The 14127-nt window shown below is 33.8% G+C and overlaps 2 protein-coding genes and 3 non-coding genes across 5 annotated transcripts; all 5 read right to left on the bottom strand.

The window, feature by feature from the left end:
• Nucleotides 1–3901: 3901 nt before the first annotated feature.
• Nucleotides 3902–6711, bottom strand: LOC117161710 (odorant receptor 85c-like). The gene is made up of 6 exons (XM_076621393.1): nucleotides 6488–6711; nucleotides 5301–5638; nucleotides 4720–4938; nucleotides 4555–4659; nucleotides 4044–4202; nucleotides 3902–3964 (listed from the first exon to the last, which is right to left on the bottom strand). The coding sequence occupies exons 1-6, from the start codon at nucleotides 6699–6701 to the stop codon at nucleotides 3902–3904; spliced, it is 1098 nt and encodes a 365-aa protein (XP_076477508.1). The 5' UTR covers nucleotides 6702–6711.
• A 920-nt stretch (nucleotides 6712–7631) lies between these two features.
• Nucleotides 7632–7703, bottom strand: TRNAE-CUC (transfer RNA glutamic acid (anticodon CUC)). The gene has a single exon. It is a non-coding gene; the product is annotated as a tRNA-Glu (tRNA).
• Nucleotides 7704–8843: 1140 nt separating this feature from the next.
• On the bottom strand, nucleotides 8844–8970 carry TRNAL-CAA (transfer RNA leucine (anticodon CAA)). The gene is made up of 2 exons: nucleotides 8933–8970; nucleotides 8844–8878 (listed from the first exon to the last, which is right to left on the bottom strand). It is a non-coding gene; the product is annotated as a tRNA-Leu (tRNA).
• A 322-nt stretch (nucleotides 8971–9292) lies between these two features.
• On the bottom strand, nucleotides 9293–9365 carry TRNAV-CAC (transfer RNA valine (anticodon CAC)). Its single transcript has one exon. It is a non-coding gene; the product is annotated as a tRNA-Val (tRNA).
• Nucleotides 9366–10377: 1012 nt separating this feature from the next.
• cos (kinesin-like protein costa) lies at nucleotides 10378–13642 on the bottom strand. Its single transcript, XM_033343438.2, has one exon. It carries the CDS (start codon nucleotides 13282–13284, stop codon nucleotides 10726–10728), a length of 2559 nt encoding a protein of 852 aa, XP_033199329.1. The 5' UTR covers nucleotides 13285–13642; the 3' UTR covers nucleotides 10378–10725.
• Nucleotides 13643–14127: the final 485 nt, after the last annotated feature.

The raw sequence follows: 14127 nt of genomic DNA, 5'->3' as shown, positions 1-14127 counted from the left end.
CCTCGTTGCTTGCTTGTCCTCGTAGCCCATTAAATTTTTATCTTGTCATGAGAAATTGGATTGTTCCCTCTCCATTCACTTTGCCTATATATCTGGCCGGCATAATCTGGCCATGTCATGAGAAATTTTTGCCTACGTGAACGTTACTGTTGCTTTAACCGTTCCATATCTCTCACCATCAGACGCAATAATGTCAAAATCGTATATATAGCAGAGTGTCGTTCCTCTTACATGAAATAAGAAATAGGGCAAATGCGCCTAACGTTGCTTATCAAATTTCAAATCGTTCTCAGCTCTCACTCTCGGATAACTAGCTCAATTCGACTATTTGATTAGAAAGTACACTCGTCATAGAAAATTTTGCCTCGATTTTAGTGTCCTTCAATTTCTATACGGAATTGAAAAAACGAAATATACGCAGAATTCGAGAAAGTGGTTTACCTAGATCTATACGTAGAGAACGTTTATAGCTTGAAGAGTACAGCAGTGAAAGGACCAGTTAATACAGACCAGTTTGATGTTTCAATCGTCGTAAAGTATCACTTAGAACAGGGATCATTCCTCTGTAATTGGATACAAATTCTCACCAGTCGCTAATGCGTGCCTTACGTGGAGAATGCCATAAATTTGGCCAAGAGATAGACTTTGACAAACGAGGAATTCTCGCTGAAGACGCGCAAACAGGAATTTCGATAACGAATCACCACTCCAGTTTCTGGAGACTCTTGGCTTCCTGCAAGAGGAAAAGCAGGAGTTCGGCCAGGAGACGAAGAAGGATGCGTTTAACCTACGAGTCAGGCGATGTGGCCAGAACGTTTTTTCAGAGGATCAGATGAAAGAACCCGGCGCTGTATGAAAATTTCAGCGATGAATTCATGCTCGTAGCGGAGCAAGTTGTGCGAGATAAGTCGGAGGAGATCGTTTCGCTGGGACCACACGCAGAAACCTTTATTTTTGACGCTGGTTGGAATCATCGAGTTTCGATTCATCGCATCGTTACCACGAGTCGTCCCGATAAGCTGACGTTAGACCAGAATTTATTAGGTAATACGTTAAATCCTTTTACCTTTTAAACTCTATACGATGTTTCCTTTTATCGCGAAATACGTACGGAAAATGAGTGTCTATAGTAACGAGTATCAAGTACGATAAATTATAGAAAACATTGTTTCCTCTTTCAGATAATAATCAGAGAAGATCGTCGTAGGAAAATTCAACTTTCCCGTCCAGAAAAAAATAAACGTTTCTATAAAATTTCAAATTCAAACAAAAAGTGATATTTATTAACTTAATTAATTTGTAATATAAATGCAAAAATGTAATAAAATGTTTTTATAAAATATCTGTCTCTTTTGAATGGTACAACGAGGAATATTTCTATTTCAAAAATGTATTACTTTCAACAGGTAATAGTGTTTCGTGTAATGTGAATACGTTAATATCGAAGATAAGATCAACGTTACAGACGTTTTCAACGTTTTCAATTGGTATTGAATAGGTACGAAAGTTCTGTCTATTGGTAAATAAATAGGTACAGGAACTGACAGAATTTTTCTATTCGTCTAACGTTCTCTGCTATTTTCGAGGAATTCATTGACACGGTTTTAGAAAGACGGTAAAACGGAAACAAGCGAAACATATAATGCAACAGAAGTGTGCATGGTCGCGTGAAAATGGCAAGAAACGTCACGAACAACGTGAACGTGGATGATTAGTACGTTTCCTCCAGGAAAAGAAACAGGAACGCAAGAAATCGCGACGGCAACAAAGCGTAGTTCAAGGCTCTGGCGAAGAAACGCACGATACCAACGGCAGAAATGGTACTTAAAGCAGGTCTACAGTTAGGTAACATGTGGTAAAGCGACCATCTGTCTAGGAAGCAAGTGCCAATGGAATGGCTGCCAGAACAACGACATCGTTTCTTCTTTTCCTTCTTAGGTGATGCTGCTACCTTGCAGCATACGACAAGGTAGCGCACAAATTATGCCTGGCTGGTTCAAGTTTAGACGATTGTATACCTAATTATTTTTCGATTACTGGCGTCTGGTTGCGAAACTAGTTTGATTGAATGTCAATGTCGCTACCTTTCGCTCCTTGGTGAAATTGATTTGGAATTGCTCTAAAAAAAAAGATTCAATTTGTTCTCTTTTGTGAACAAGAGGAGGCTCATCTAAGAGCAGCTGTTACAAAATCTGGATACTATTGTTATAAAACCCAATGAATGGATGATACTTCTGTACAGATGAATAGAAATTCTGTTGCCGTGAATTTACTATCTTTCGTCTAATACGATTTATTACTTCAACTCATTTTTAATTAAAAAGAACATGCAAATAGAACTCCTACCTTGGTAGGATGAATTTCTTATTAAAAACTACTTCACTAGAATTAAAAGTCCAAGAGCAATCAATCTGTAATTGATCGTGGAGATTTTATAGACTCACAATAGTCTTTGAGGGTCCGAGTAATTTCTTCTAAAATATATATCTTTCATTTCGATTTCTTTGGTACGAGTTCTATACTCTAGTTGTTGGTAATTCTAATATTAAAAACGCTATTTCATTTCGTCGTTCGTATCCGTGAAAAGCAATTAGATAATAGCTAAGAGCATAAGTACACCACGCTACACAAACTACCTCGTTTATAACGAGTACATCCGATACTTCACAACGTCCAGCTGTTACCTATATATATTGTAAAAAAAATTGTCTTTCAAGAAACGAGATTCTTTCTTCCTTGGACACGTCTTTTCGTCAACGAGAATAACTGAAATATTTATACCGGTCTAGTTACATGGAACTCCCTGTACGAAGCAGGTAGAGCACTATAAATCAAGACAGATAGTCATCGGTCAGATGAGGAGCCAGAGATTGAGTGTAGAAACGCGCCGCGTACACCGTACGACACGAGCGTTCTCGTATTTCAAGGGATCCAGTCAGTTAACGACAGGCACGAGGCAATAAAAAGGGTTCGCTATTTGATTAACGTCGAATTTCTACCGTCTTTAGGCCAAATAACAGCGTCAGACGTTAACGACCACACGTAAACGATTTGCACGGTACTTCATAGACGCAAGGTAGCATCTATACTTAATCATAAATTAGTCGCGCGACGATCGCTAGCCAATTTACACCAGGCAAACGTATTTTCGTTTGATTGGAGTCGACAGATGAGCGGGGTTCGATCGTACGTGACAATACTTGGAATTTCGACGCTTGTATTAGCTATAGATGATTGACAATGAATGTAATTATCGATAATTCGCGAGCACCTTCTAGGTGCACCTTTGAGTGGCGATTGAACAACTAAGCATAGGTTCTCTGGAAGCTGTTAATCGCAGGATGCGTTGGCAGATAAATTGAATAACGGTATGAGGCAAGGAGGCTTTTCGATAGCGAGCTTGGTGAGGTACGCTATACAGTCAGAAGAACTTAAGGAAATAATAATTAGATTGCGGATGTTTATGTATCTGTGGCAACAGCGAACGTGCAAAAATATTTCCGGCTAACAAAGTGAAAATTGCAGCTGTTCCCGATTACCATTGAACGCATATTACCGAGCATAAATAGAACGAATCGGTAAATTCGCGATGTACGAGAGGAGAGTTCCGTCGACCATAATTTGCAAGGTTGCTGGCCTGAAGCTACAGGGGATCGCCGTAAGCGTGACGAGAGAACAGGTTGCCAAGAACTTTAACGATTATGAAATTTCCAAAAATAGGATATCTATTCTTGCTTTTTAGCCACACAGGTACACCAACGTATCAGGTCAGTCTCGTATATTGTTTTTGTCCAAGCAAGATCGCATAATATGATACATACCTCGTCTTTATATCCGTAACCTTATTGGTTAAAAAATCGCCTTACAGATTGTGCAATATGGTAAACATAGAATTACAGAGTTAATGATCCGTTACTTGCATGTTGTTCAATAAAGTATAAATTGAATAAGATCTCCTTATGATCTGCAATAAGAATGTTGAGGAAAATACTGGTATTGTAATACAAAGGTGTATTATCGTAACTTTGTCGACGTCTACGTACCGTGATAAAAGTTTCCAGAGACAACACGTAAAATACACTGGCTTTTAAAGTTATCGACCGTCTGGTGAACATCGTGGACAACGTGAACATTTTCACGATATTGGTTAAACGTTCGTTATTCCAGCCTGAGAGCCACTGGCTTCTGTCAAGCGTCCAGCTCTGAACCATAATTTATCATTTAAAATTCCTCATTTTTAGAAAATTCCTCTTAACACGTATCGTGCTGCGATACTTCCAATTTCATTTCTTTCGTCCATATTCTTAAATTATTTGTTTATATTCACGAGTATCATCGAGTAAACAACAATTTCATATTGGTAAAAATATTTCAAATTACTGAAATTTATATTGTTCGAATTCTTATTTGTCGAATTTTTACAGTTGAAAGTTTAAGTAATTTGTTTATCTTTTATCTGTTTACATGAAATTTTCTAAAAAAAAGTTTTGCTTTCTGAGTAAGCGTTATGCACGATACGGGACGTGTTAATCGATGCATCTAATTAACCCTTACCGCATAGTTCAGCTCGTTTCCAATCCAACAGATGTACAAGAGTTGAGATATGGCTGCGCTCAGATAAATCCCGAACTTCATGACGTCTGAGCTTTGCCCTCCGACCTGTACGAACGATGCAAATCTATCACGATCTGATCAGTACATTCGACCATCATGTCTTACCACGACAGCCTGGAAACCACTCAGGCAAATAATCGAAGTACTCGAAAGCATCTGAATGAACATACTCAAGTTGAAAAGTTTGTTGTAATCGTTGGTCATACACACTAACCGCTGATAAAATTGAAAGCACGTCTTATACCGGTAGAGAAATCTATTGTTCAGTTTCTTTCTATTGAAACGAATATTCGCGTGAATGCGTTCGTCATAACTCTCGACCGTCTGTAAAGACAAGTTCACGATACAATGAAGATTTGACACGTTATAAATGAAAATTAACCCGCGCTGTAAACGTGTTTATGGTACCCTTAAAGCGTAAATGTGGATCTTTCACATTCAATGGGTTTTTCAGTTAATAGTTCCTAAACAATTTTCAAACGAATCACATGACGTCTTTGTATATTCTAAATTAAAATTATTATACAATTTTTGATAAATAATCTGTTTAAATATGTTACACATATAGTGAATAGTATAAAGTAAAACCTTATGTTTTGTTCGTTATGTTATGTTCTAATTAGCCCGAATATGAAAGACATAGTAAGACACGTATACATGGTAAGAATCAAATATCATTTTCTTACATGCTCCTTCGTTTCGATTCCACAATTTTCAAAATTTACATTCAACATATCGAATAATACAGTAAGCAAGGTGCAGATCATAAGCACAAAACTGTCTATTCCAATTATTCCCAATAAACCGCCGAAAACAGCGCACGTTTCTATAACCAAACTTATCTCGTGCCAAGGTGATATCGTAGTATTGAAAGGATACTTTGCTCTGATCAACAAACCGTCCTCCATCGGTGAGAAAAATAACAGAGCGGTTCCTAATATAGATCCTAACGCGGTAAACCCATAGAATATCATTTTACTTTGTACTTGATGCTTTTCGATAATTTCCTTGATATATTCGACTTCTATAAAGAATACCGTATAGTTAATTAACTAGAGAAGACCAGTAGATAACTCGGTGCTGATATTTCATAGTTTTAGTTTGCTAGCGTACGAAAGAATGTCGCTATAGAAACAAGCGAACAAGTCTAGTTGAAATGTTGCATATTGCAAAAGGCAAGTATGCAAGACACGACAACGTGAAATGTGCCGAGTAATTCTGAATAAGTCCCTGGTAGAGAATGCTTGACGGAAAAACGCCGTGAAAAAGATTGGCAGAATGGGCCGTGAAAAAGTGATCAAATAGACCTGAATTAATGATCTCAGCGGACGTCATTCGCTGCGTCACTTTAGTATCCAAGATACGTCTCTCCGTCTATGCTCTTGTTTTCACCTAACAAGAGGCATACCCTCTCCACAAGAGACAGTTCGTGTAGTCTACCGCGTCGATGGAGTGAAATGGTAAAGTATGAAGTGCATTGAGCTATGTCACAAAACATATCGATGTCACTTCATGAAATATTGCACGAATAATTGTTTAAAGCAAACGTTATCGATCATCTCATGTAGTAATGTTTACGGCAAATGTTAATTATTATATATAAATATCAAATATTAGCTATAGAATCAGCCAAACAATTTTTTGTTCAATCTGATCTTTAACTCCAAATTTTATGTATAAAAACAAAACTTTACATTTTTCCCCATCACTGTCTTGTATACAAATGAGATTGAGAGGTTTGGATCCGAAGATATTCCAATAAAAACTCTTACAGTTATGTCACAAAACATAGCATAATTTATGGCATATTATGCGATAATTAGATTACGCGCTTTTCATCAAATGTGTCTAATTTTAAATTGTTTCTACTCACCGGAAAATTCGCAGAGATCGTCGGTACATTTTAACGTTTCGTCCAATAGTCTGGTTATTCCTTTCTGACGAAATTGCAAATTCATCGCCTTATATATAACAACGAAAATTCCTGCAAAAATACAGCCATCGTCGGTGCTGATCGGTAAGTTGTCCCGGTTCACATAAATATCCAGGAACAGAGTGATTGCGAAGATGTACATAGCTATCAGCATCCATATCTTGTATACGAAGTAGGCACGGTTTAAAAACGCTGAACTTGAATTAATTTCTCCGAGGCCACTGTACCTATAAACAAAACGGCGCACTTGCTTCATTAAATATGTATATCATTTCATAAATATTCTTGATAATAATTAATAAATTTCCTATCAGTAATTCTACTATTATTCATAACAGTTATACCGGTCGAGAAACTGTATATATGAACGACAAATTTATTATCACGATTCTCACTTAATATAGCTAATCTCAAGATTTATTAATTTTCGAAAGGGTTTCATCCATTCGTGACCTGGCTCTTGAGCCATCTTAATGTAGCTTGTTCTCCCACGACTCAAAGAATAAAAATGTTTTCTCATAGGTAAAGTCACCAAGTCATCCGTATCGTGTGAGTATATAGTATATACCTACATACTATGTATGTACTTTAACTCTGGCATGTATCATCGGTTATTTTCAATCAATCTGACACGATGCCTCTTAAGAAAATTGCGGCCGATTTTCGGAATTATAGACTCGATCGTGCTACACGTGTTGGGTCCCCACGTCACTTCCGCGAATATCGATAGAAGTGGCAGTAATTGCATACCGATAGACGGGCAAAGACACGTTTTACTACAACTTGGCACGGAGAATAGTGACAGTCTAAAGCAAAGTGATACGCAGCAACAATTTTATTGTGTATTACATGTTGTACAGTAGCTAATGCATGTCTGTTCCACTAACGTCAAATAAAAGTGCTTTCTTGACTATTCTAGGTCCTCTCGAAGTAAAAGGAACAGAATCGCATGAATAATATTATTCTATTGTTACCATTTTTATTGCCATCTATTTTTAATCGATAGCTTTAAATGCCTATAGAATGAACATAATGATAAAAATAATTTATTTGTTTAGTGTAATGTATAAAGTTAAAAAAAATTTTCCGGTACCGGGAATCGAACCCGAGCCTCCTGGGTGAGAGCCAGGTATCCTAGCCACTAGACCATACCGGATTTGACGATTTTAGCTTCTTTATCATTGAAATACGTGAGTAATATATCAGGTATAGTTTCTAATGTTTATATAATATATTTTAGTAATACATGTTTTTATTGTGTAAAAGAATTTATTGATATTGATAAATTATTAACTTGCGAATTGTAAAATTAATTTTATACATATTTGATGAAATCAACATACAGTTAGTCTAATGAATCGAATCAGTAGAGGTAAACAAACACACGTAGTGTGTTTGGTTGTTCTTTTTTGAACTTATTGTTTTAGATTTACACGAGGTGGGGGTTAGGAGAATGTTAATTTTGTAAAAACTTGTTTCCTTGGGATCTTTCTTGCATAGGCAACAGAAAGGTTAGAGGATGAATCAATATGTATACAGTCTGTTCGACCTTATTCTGTATTAGCGTTCCAACTCGCTTCTTCGCATTTTTACGTTTTCTAATTATAACGTATAGTACATGTATGAACTGTATAATATTTACAATTTTTTCATTACAATCATTCATATTTATGATTCTGCTACTGGCAGGTAATTTTAGTTTAGTAATAAATTAGTTCCGTAATTGGAGTACATTTGAGTGCGTTGATAGTGATACTGAAGCATTAGTTTTATGTGACTTGAATTTTGATCCAGTGTGTATGTATTTTCGTACTGTTATGTGATATGCAAAACAAACAAGGTCACACCTCGGAAACGTAATATTGATTTTCTAACTATAAATGTAAAGAGTAACATAATTTATATAAATTTTATCTTTATGAATATCTTTCTCAGTGTTAGAAATTAATTGTATGTCATTGAATCGAATTTACAATTTAAAATATATTATCTGACAAGATCACAATAATGATGCAACATACACATACACGCGCGTTATTGCGAAATAAAATAATTATGAATTTAGGACAATTAATTATTTTGTTTCGCTGTAGCTTTTTACAATAATCTATGAACAATTAGCACATTATTTTCTCACTTTTATAGGATAAAAAAAGTTAGCATTTCGCATTGAGAATTGAACACGGGATTCTCGCGCTGCCTATAGCTGGAGTGCTTCAAAAGTATCTTTATAAAATGTTAAGATAGCTAAATTATGTTTTTAGCCTTAGAAATTTATCAAAAACTGCAAAAAATTTGTCAGGAGTGGGATTCGAACCCACGCCTCCAGATGGAGACCAGAAGGCACATTGAGATCAGATATTTGAAAACTGATAAGGTAACAACCTTGAGTCTGGCGCCTTAGACCGCTCGGCCATCCTGACACATGAAAGCGACGTCTTATAGAATGTAAATATATATGTTTTTATACAATTACATCTGATTTTATACTTCGTCCTCTAACCTAATATATATAAAAAAAAGGTAATTCTATTATATACTAGTAAATTTGAATTTATAGTGAAATATATTAATTATCTATATTGCCACTTATACTTTTAATATTTTTTAATGTATGTATGGAAAGTATTGATTTCTAAAATAAAAATCAAAATATTATAGAAAAGTAAAAAAGTAAATAAATATTTCATTATAATATAGTATTTTATAAATGAAAATATCAATAAAAATAAAAAATCTGATACATGTTTCCGCCCGGGATCGAACCGGGGACCTTGTGCGTGTGAAGCACACGTGATAACCACTACACTACGGAAACTACAGTTTAGAACCTTTTTTTAAGAGCTTATACGGTTATAAACTAGTTATTTGAAAACCAAATTCGTTAATGTAATTTTTATCAAAATTGAGTCCACTGATATCTTTTCCAATACTGATTCCTTTAATATAATTTTTACCAATAAATTTATGGCATCTATTGCATAAAATAAAAAGATTAAGGTATTCACTGTAGTACGGTCTTCGAATAGTAAATGTAAAATAATGATGCTTTCGACCTACTTTAATTGTTAGTTTGCTTGGTCGATTTTATATTATGTTACGGATAGTTGTTATTCCGACACGGTGTGAATTCAAAGATTTTTTCTCAGACTATAAAATTTATTCATTTTTTTCTTCTGTTTATGCTTTAAAATGTTATATCCTCTGAATTCACATGTGCAACTTAATTGTAAAGTGAAGAACACATTTCGTTTTCAATAATCGATTATTTATTTACTGCGTTCATTTTGTGAAAGTGTAAGGGATATTAATCCTTTCGGTCCTTGTAATAACTTTCGTGTATTCGTATGGAATTTTAGCGATTTTATGGTGAATTAGAAATAAGTTGTTCATTAATATTTTAGCGAGGGATCAGAGGGTTAAAGGTTAATGATGTATTTAACGTATTATTAATATATTTACAAAATTGCAATAAATAATATATCGGAGGTCAATGAGCATAAATCTTATACATAAATTATTCCATATCATGTCTATTTTTACACTATTAAGTGTGAAACACATTTATCGATATTATAATAAATTGAATTACTAACAGTGTTACATACAGTGATATACTGTAGAATGTTTATACTATATTTAATACAACGAGTATTGAAATGATTCGAGTATGTTAATAATTCGGACCTTATTTTCTTTAAAACATAAATACCGTTGTATTTATCATATTTATATCTGATACTTATTTACTTATTATACGTATTCTTGAGATCTGGGAAACATGCAAATATTATTTTGATTGAGGTTCAATATTCTTGATTTAATGAATATACTATAACTTGAATTTATTTTACGAGTATATAATAAATATTAATTGATAATTGAACGAGAGGATTAAAAAATATACAATGAAACTATACACACTGACTATCTTATATTGGGACTAAATTACTGATATTTTGCTTTCTGAAAATGATTATTTGTGATACAACACACAAATGCTTGAATATGTTTTCAAATGATAAAAAATGCACGTTTATAATGGATAAACTTTTGTATGTTCAATTAAGTTAATAACGTAATAGTTAAATACTGTACAAAAGATAAAAAAATATTGAGTAAATAATAAATGCTAATTGTGGAAAAACAGAGAAAGGACTATTTTTGTTAAAAAAAACTCATTTCTTTCTTTTATCGCAGTCGGTGGTTTTTTGTATTATCAATTTATTTCGCTGCCTAGTTACTTTGGTTGTCGGCCGACTATTCGGTGCAATTTGTTTTAACCCTTGTTGCGAGATTTTCGCTGGACTAGCTGTACGTGGAGGCGTTGGACCTTTTAAAAGAGCTTCGACATCAGCTAGCCGTTTTCTCAAAGTTCTATTTTCACGTTTGTATTTCGCAAGCTCAGAATCTTTATCCAATCTTTCATGACCGGAACTGCTAGTTTCTTCCGCAAAGTGCCTAAACATGAGGTGTAATTTTTCCTCATGTTCTCTTTGCATCAAAACTATTCTTCTCTCTGCTTCTAATTTAGTCTGTTTTAGGGCATTTGTTAATGTCTGTATCTGCCATTCTTGGGACTCTATATGACCTTCTAATTCAGCTGTCTGAACTTCGAGATTTTTAGAACTTTCCTTTAAATCGATTACTTTCAGAAAATACTTATAGAATAAGGTTCTCATTTCACCATCTGAAAGTTTCGCTAACCTCTCCATTAGCATTCTTTCCCCTTTCTCACGTTGTGATTGATTTTCATCGAATCCTTTCCGTCCACAAATCATCTCATTTTTGTGTTCGATCATAGCATCGATCGCCTCAATAGTTTCTCCACATTCTAATAATTTTCGTTCTTCTACAGTAGATAACGTTTTCTCTTTTTGAAACTTTTCATCTAGATCGCATTTCTCATCTACTAAACAATCTCGAGTACGTCGAAGGTTTCGAATTTCATGACGTAGAGCTTCTTTTTCATCTATGTCTGCCGTTCTCTCCAAATCCATGGATTTTTCTTTTAAAACATGATCAAGATGTGATATTCTCGCACTTACGTCTAACAAATTTTTTTTCTTATCAGAGTAATCGGTTTTTGATTTACTGTTATTTTTTTCATCCTCACTTTCCGATTGCATCTCTTTTAATTTGGAGGCAGTTAAGTTATATTTTTCCTCGAGATCACGTATTTTTTTCTGATCCTCTGCTAATTCCTCTTCTAATTGTTTCTTACGTTCTTCTTCTTTTTTTAGTTGTTTCTTCAATTTCTCCATTTGCTTTTTAGATGTATTTAAAGAACTCTCAAGTTCTAGTACTTTTTTAGCAGAATCACCTGCAATCTGCTTTATCATTTCAATATCCATTAATCTTTTCTCATAATGGATGGCCATGTTCTTATATAATTCAATTTCCTTTTTATGAGCAGATTTTTCTTCTGAGTCTTTATAGATACAAGCATTTTCCGCTTGAGCCAGTTGGCTTCTTGTATTATAATATTCTTCTTCTAATTTACTCCATTTGCGCTGAAATTTTTGTTTTGCGCTAGCGCGTGCATCCGAATTTTTTATCATATCTGCAATGAATTTTTCTTTAATTTTAATAGTCGTTTGTAGCTCTTCTATACGTTTATGGGCTCCATCTAAATCTGATTGAATCTTTTTCACTTGAGTTTGTTTTGCCTCATTATTTAATGTCAGAGTTTTTAATTCTTTTATGGGTTCGGGCACTTCTGTTGTTTTCAAAGCATCAATTAATAAATCCGGTGAATTGTCATTATGAATTGTAATATTTTCATTGATAAATGATTCAGGCTCACGATTGTCTAAGATTCTTATACTAGCGAATGCTGATGTTTTATTACCTAATATTTGATTTTGGTTAGATTTAAGGCTATCGTTAAAGGCTAACACTTCGTTACACATTTCAGAACCAGGAAGCATTGAATTCCTTCTGGAATTTGGATTTCTAAGTGGAACAGGTCTAGTTGCAGAGACATAATTATTATTAGTATTCATAGATCTTGTTATAGATGGAATGATTTCTATATTTGTTTCTCTGAACTCATCTCTTTTGGAATCAACTATTTTATCCGTTTCTATTTTAAGTTTATTCATACATTCGTCCAATTTTTCTAAAAAATCTGGATTCTCTGAACTGACATCACTGTGCTCTTCTTCTTCTTCCTCTTCTTCATCGTCATCATCATTAGTTTCAGACAGTTCACTCTCTGAACTGGATGAACAATTTAAGTCAATCTTTCTTTCCATTTGATGTACGGATTCATCTGTCTTTTCATCAGTTTCAGTTACTTCTTCTATTCTTTCCAATGATCTTCTTGCATTTTCTGTATAGCCTTGTAAACTACCTGTATCATCACTAGCAATACATTCTTCATACTCTTGTTTCATACAGAGCCATTGTTCAATCTGATCTTGTTCTGTATGAGGTAAAATATTACTTGTCATGAGCTTAGTAAATAGGCCCTCTGCATTTGAAACTAGTTTAGACCATTGAGCTGCTGCAAATTCTAATCTAAATATATCAGCACTAGAACTGCGCTCTCCTGATGTAGCAGAGGTAATTGTATCATGCATTTCATCTCCTGTTTGTTCACTTTCTTCTTCTGTAATATGCTGTTGCTCATGATTATTGTGCGGATAAGATGGCACATTAGTCATATATGGTGCATAACACTGATGATTGTCCAACACCGCTTGATGATGGATCCAAGGTGTATAATGCATCATTTTGGAAATTTTATATTATACAATATAACATAATAAATACAGCTTTATTCTCTCACATGAATAAATGTTTTATAATTTAGTATTACCACCCCATTCTGTTCTAAAATATTTTCACTCCTTTATCATTTGAAACATTCAAGTTTCAAATCTACTTCCATCGTTTCTAACCTATTTGAAACTTTTCATGTTCCAAAATTATGTTTAAGATTTTCACTATTACTGTTACATTTTTTTATATTCTAAGTAGTGTATAGAATTCAGTTGAATATATTCAAACACTCATAGAATATTTTACAAAGTCCCGTATTGAATAATTAACAGAAATGTCTAGCAGAAACTGGTGCCAACTTATAATTAATACTCAAGGAAACATATTTGAGATATTATGTACATATACATATTATTATTATATTGGTTCTGAAGTCTGTTATATATATTGTATTATGATATGGAATATGTAAAGTGTAAATTATATAAACATAATTACAATACGAAAAATATATGAGATGTTATAAAAATTGCTTTATGAAATGGTTTGTGGAGTGAATCCTTAAAAGTTACTTTTACAACTATATAATAAATGTAAGAAAGCTTGTTATAAATTTTTAAATTATAAATGATTTATATAAATATTAGTGCCGTTAAACACGTAAAATTGATATAAATCTTTTTGAATCACTGTTGATTGGTAGCCCTGACACTAGAATTCAATTCATTTGACTTGAAATGCTTAAATATTACTATGATAATTAAATTTGTATTTTTACTTACAAAAATAATAATGTGTACGTTGAGACATGACTTCTACTCCATGCACTACAGATCTTTGTACTTGTTGATGAT

This window comes from Bombus vancouverensis, chromosome 9 (assembly GCF_051014615.1).
Source record: "Bombus vancouverensis nearcticus chromosome 9, iyBomVanc1_principal, whole genome shotgun sequence".
Classification (NCBI taxonomy): domain Eukaryota; kingdom Metazoa; phylum Arthropoda; class Insecta; order Hymenoptera; family Apidae; genus Bombus; species Bombus vancouverensis.
The sequence above is the reverse complement of the archived record's forward strand: the minus strand, read 5'-3'. Positions and strand labels throughout refer to the sequence as shown.

Bases quoted from the DNA above. Each gene is read 5' to 3' on its own strand.
- LOC117161710 (XM_076621393.1), bottom strand. From the start codon at position 6,701: ATGCTGATAGCTATGTACATCTTCGCAATCACTCTGTTCCTGGATATT. The intron at 4,203-4,554 runs GTAAGGGTTAAT...ATTATGGTTCAG, and splicing joins GAAACGAGCTGAACTATGCG to AGCTGGACGCTTGACAGAAG. The intron at 3,965-4,043 runs GTACGTAGACGT...TTCTTATTGCAG, and splicing joins CTCTGGAAACTTTTATCACG to ATCATAAGGAGATCTTATTC.
- cos (XM_033343438.2), bottom strand. From the start codon at position 13,284: ATGATGCATTATACACCTTGGATCCATCATCAAGCGGTGTTGGACAAT.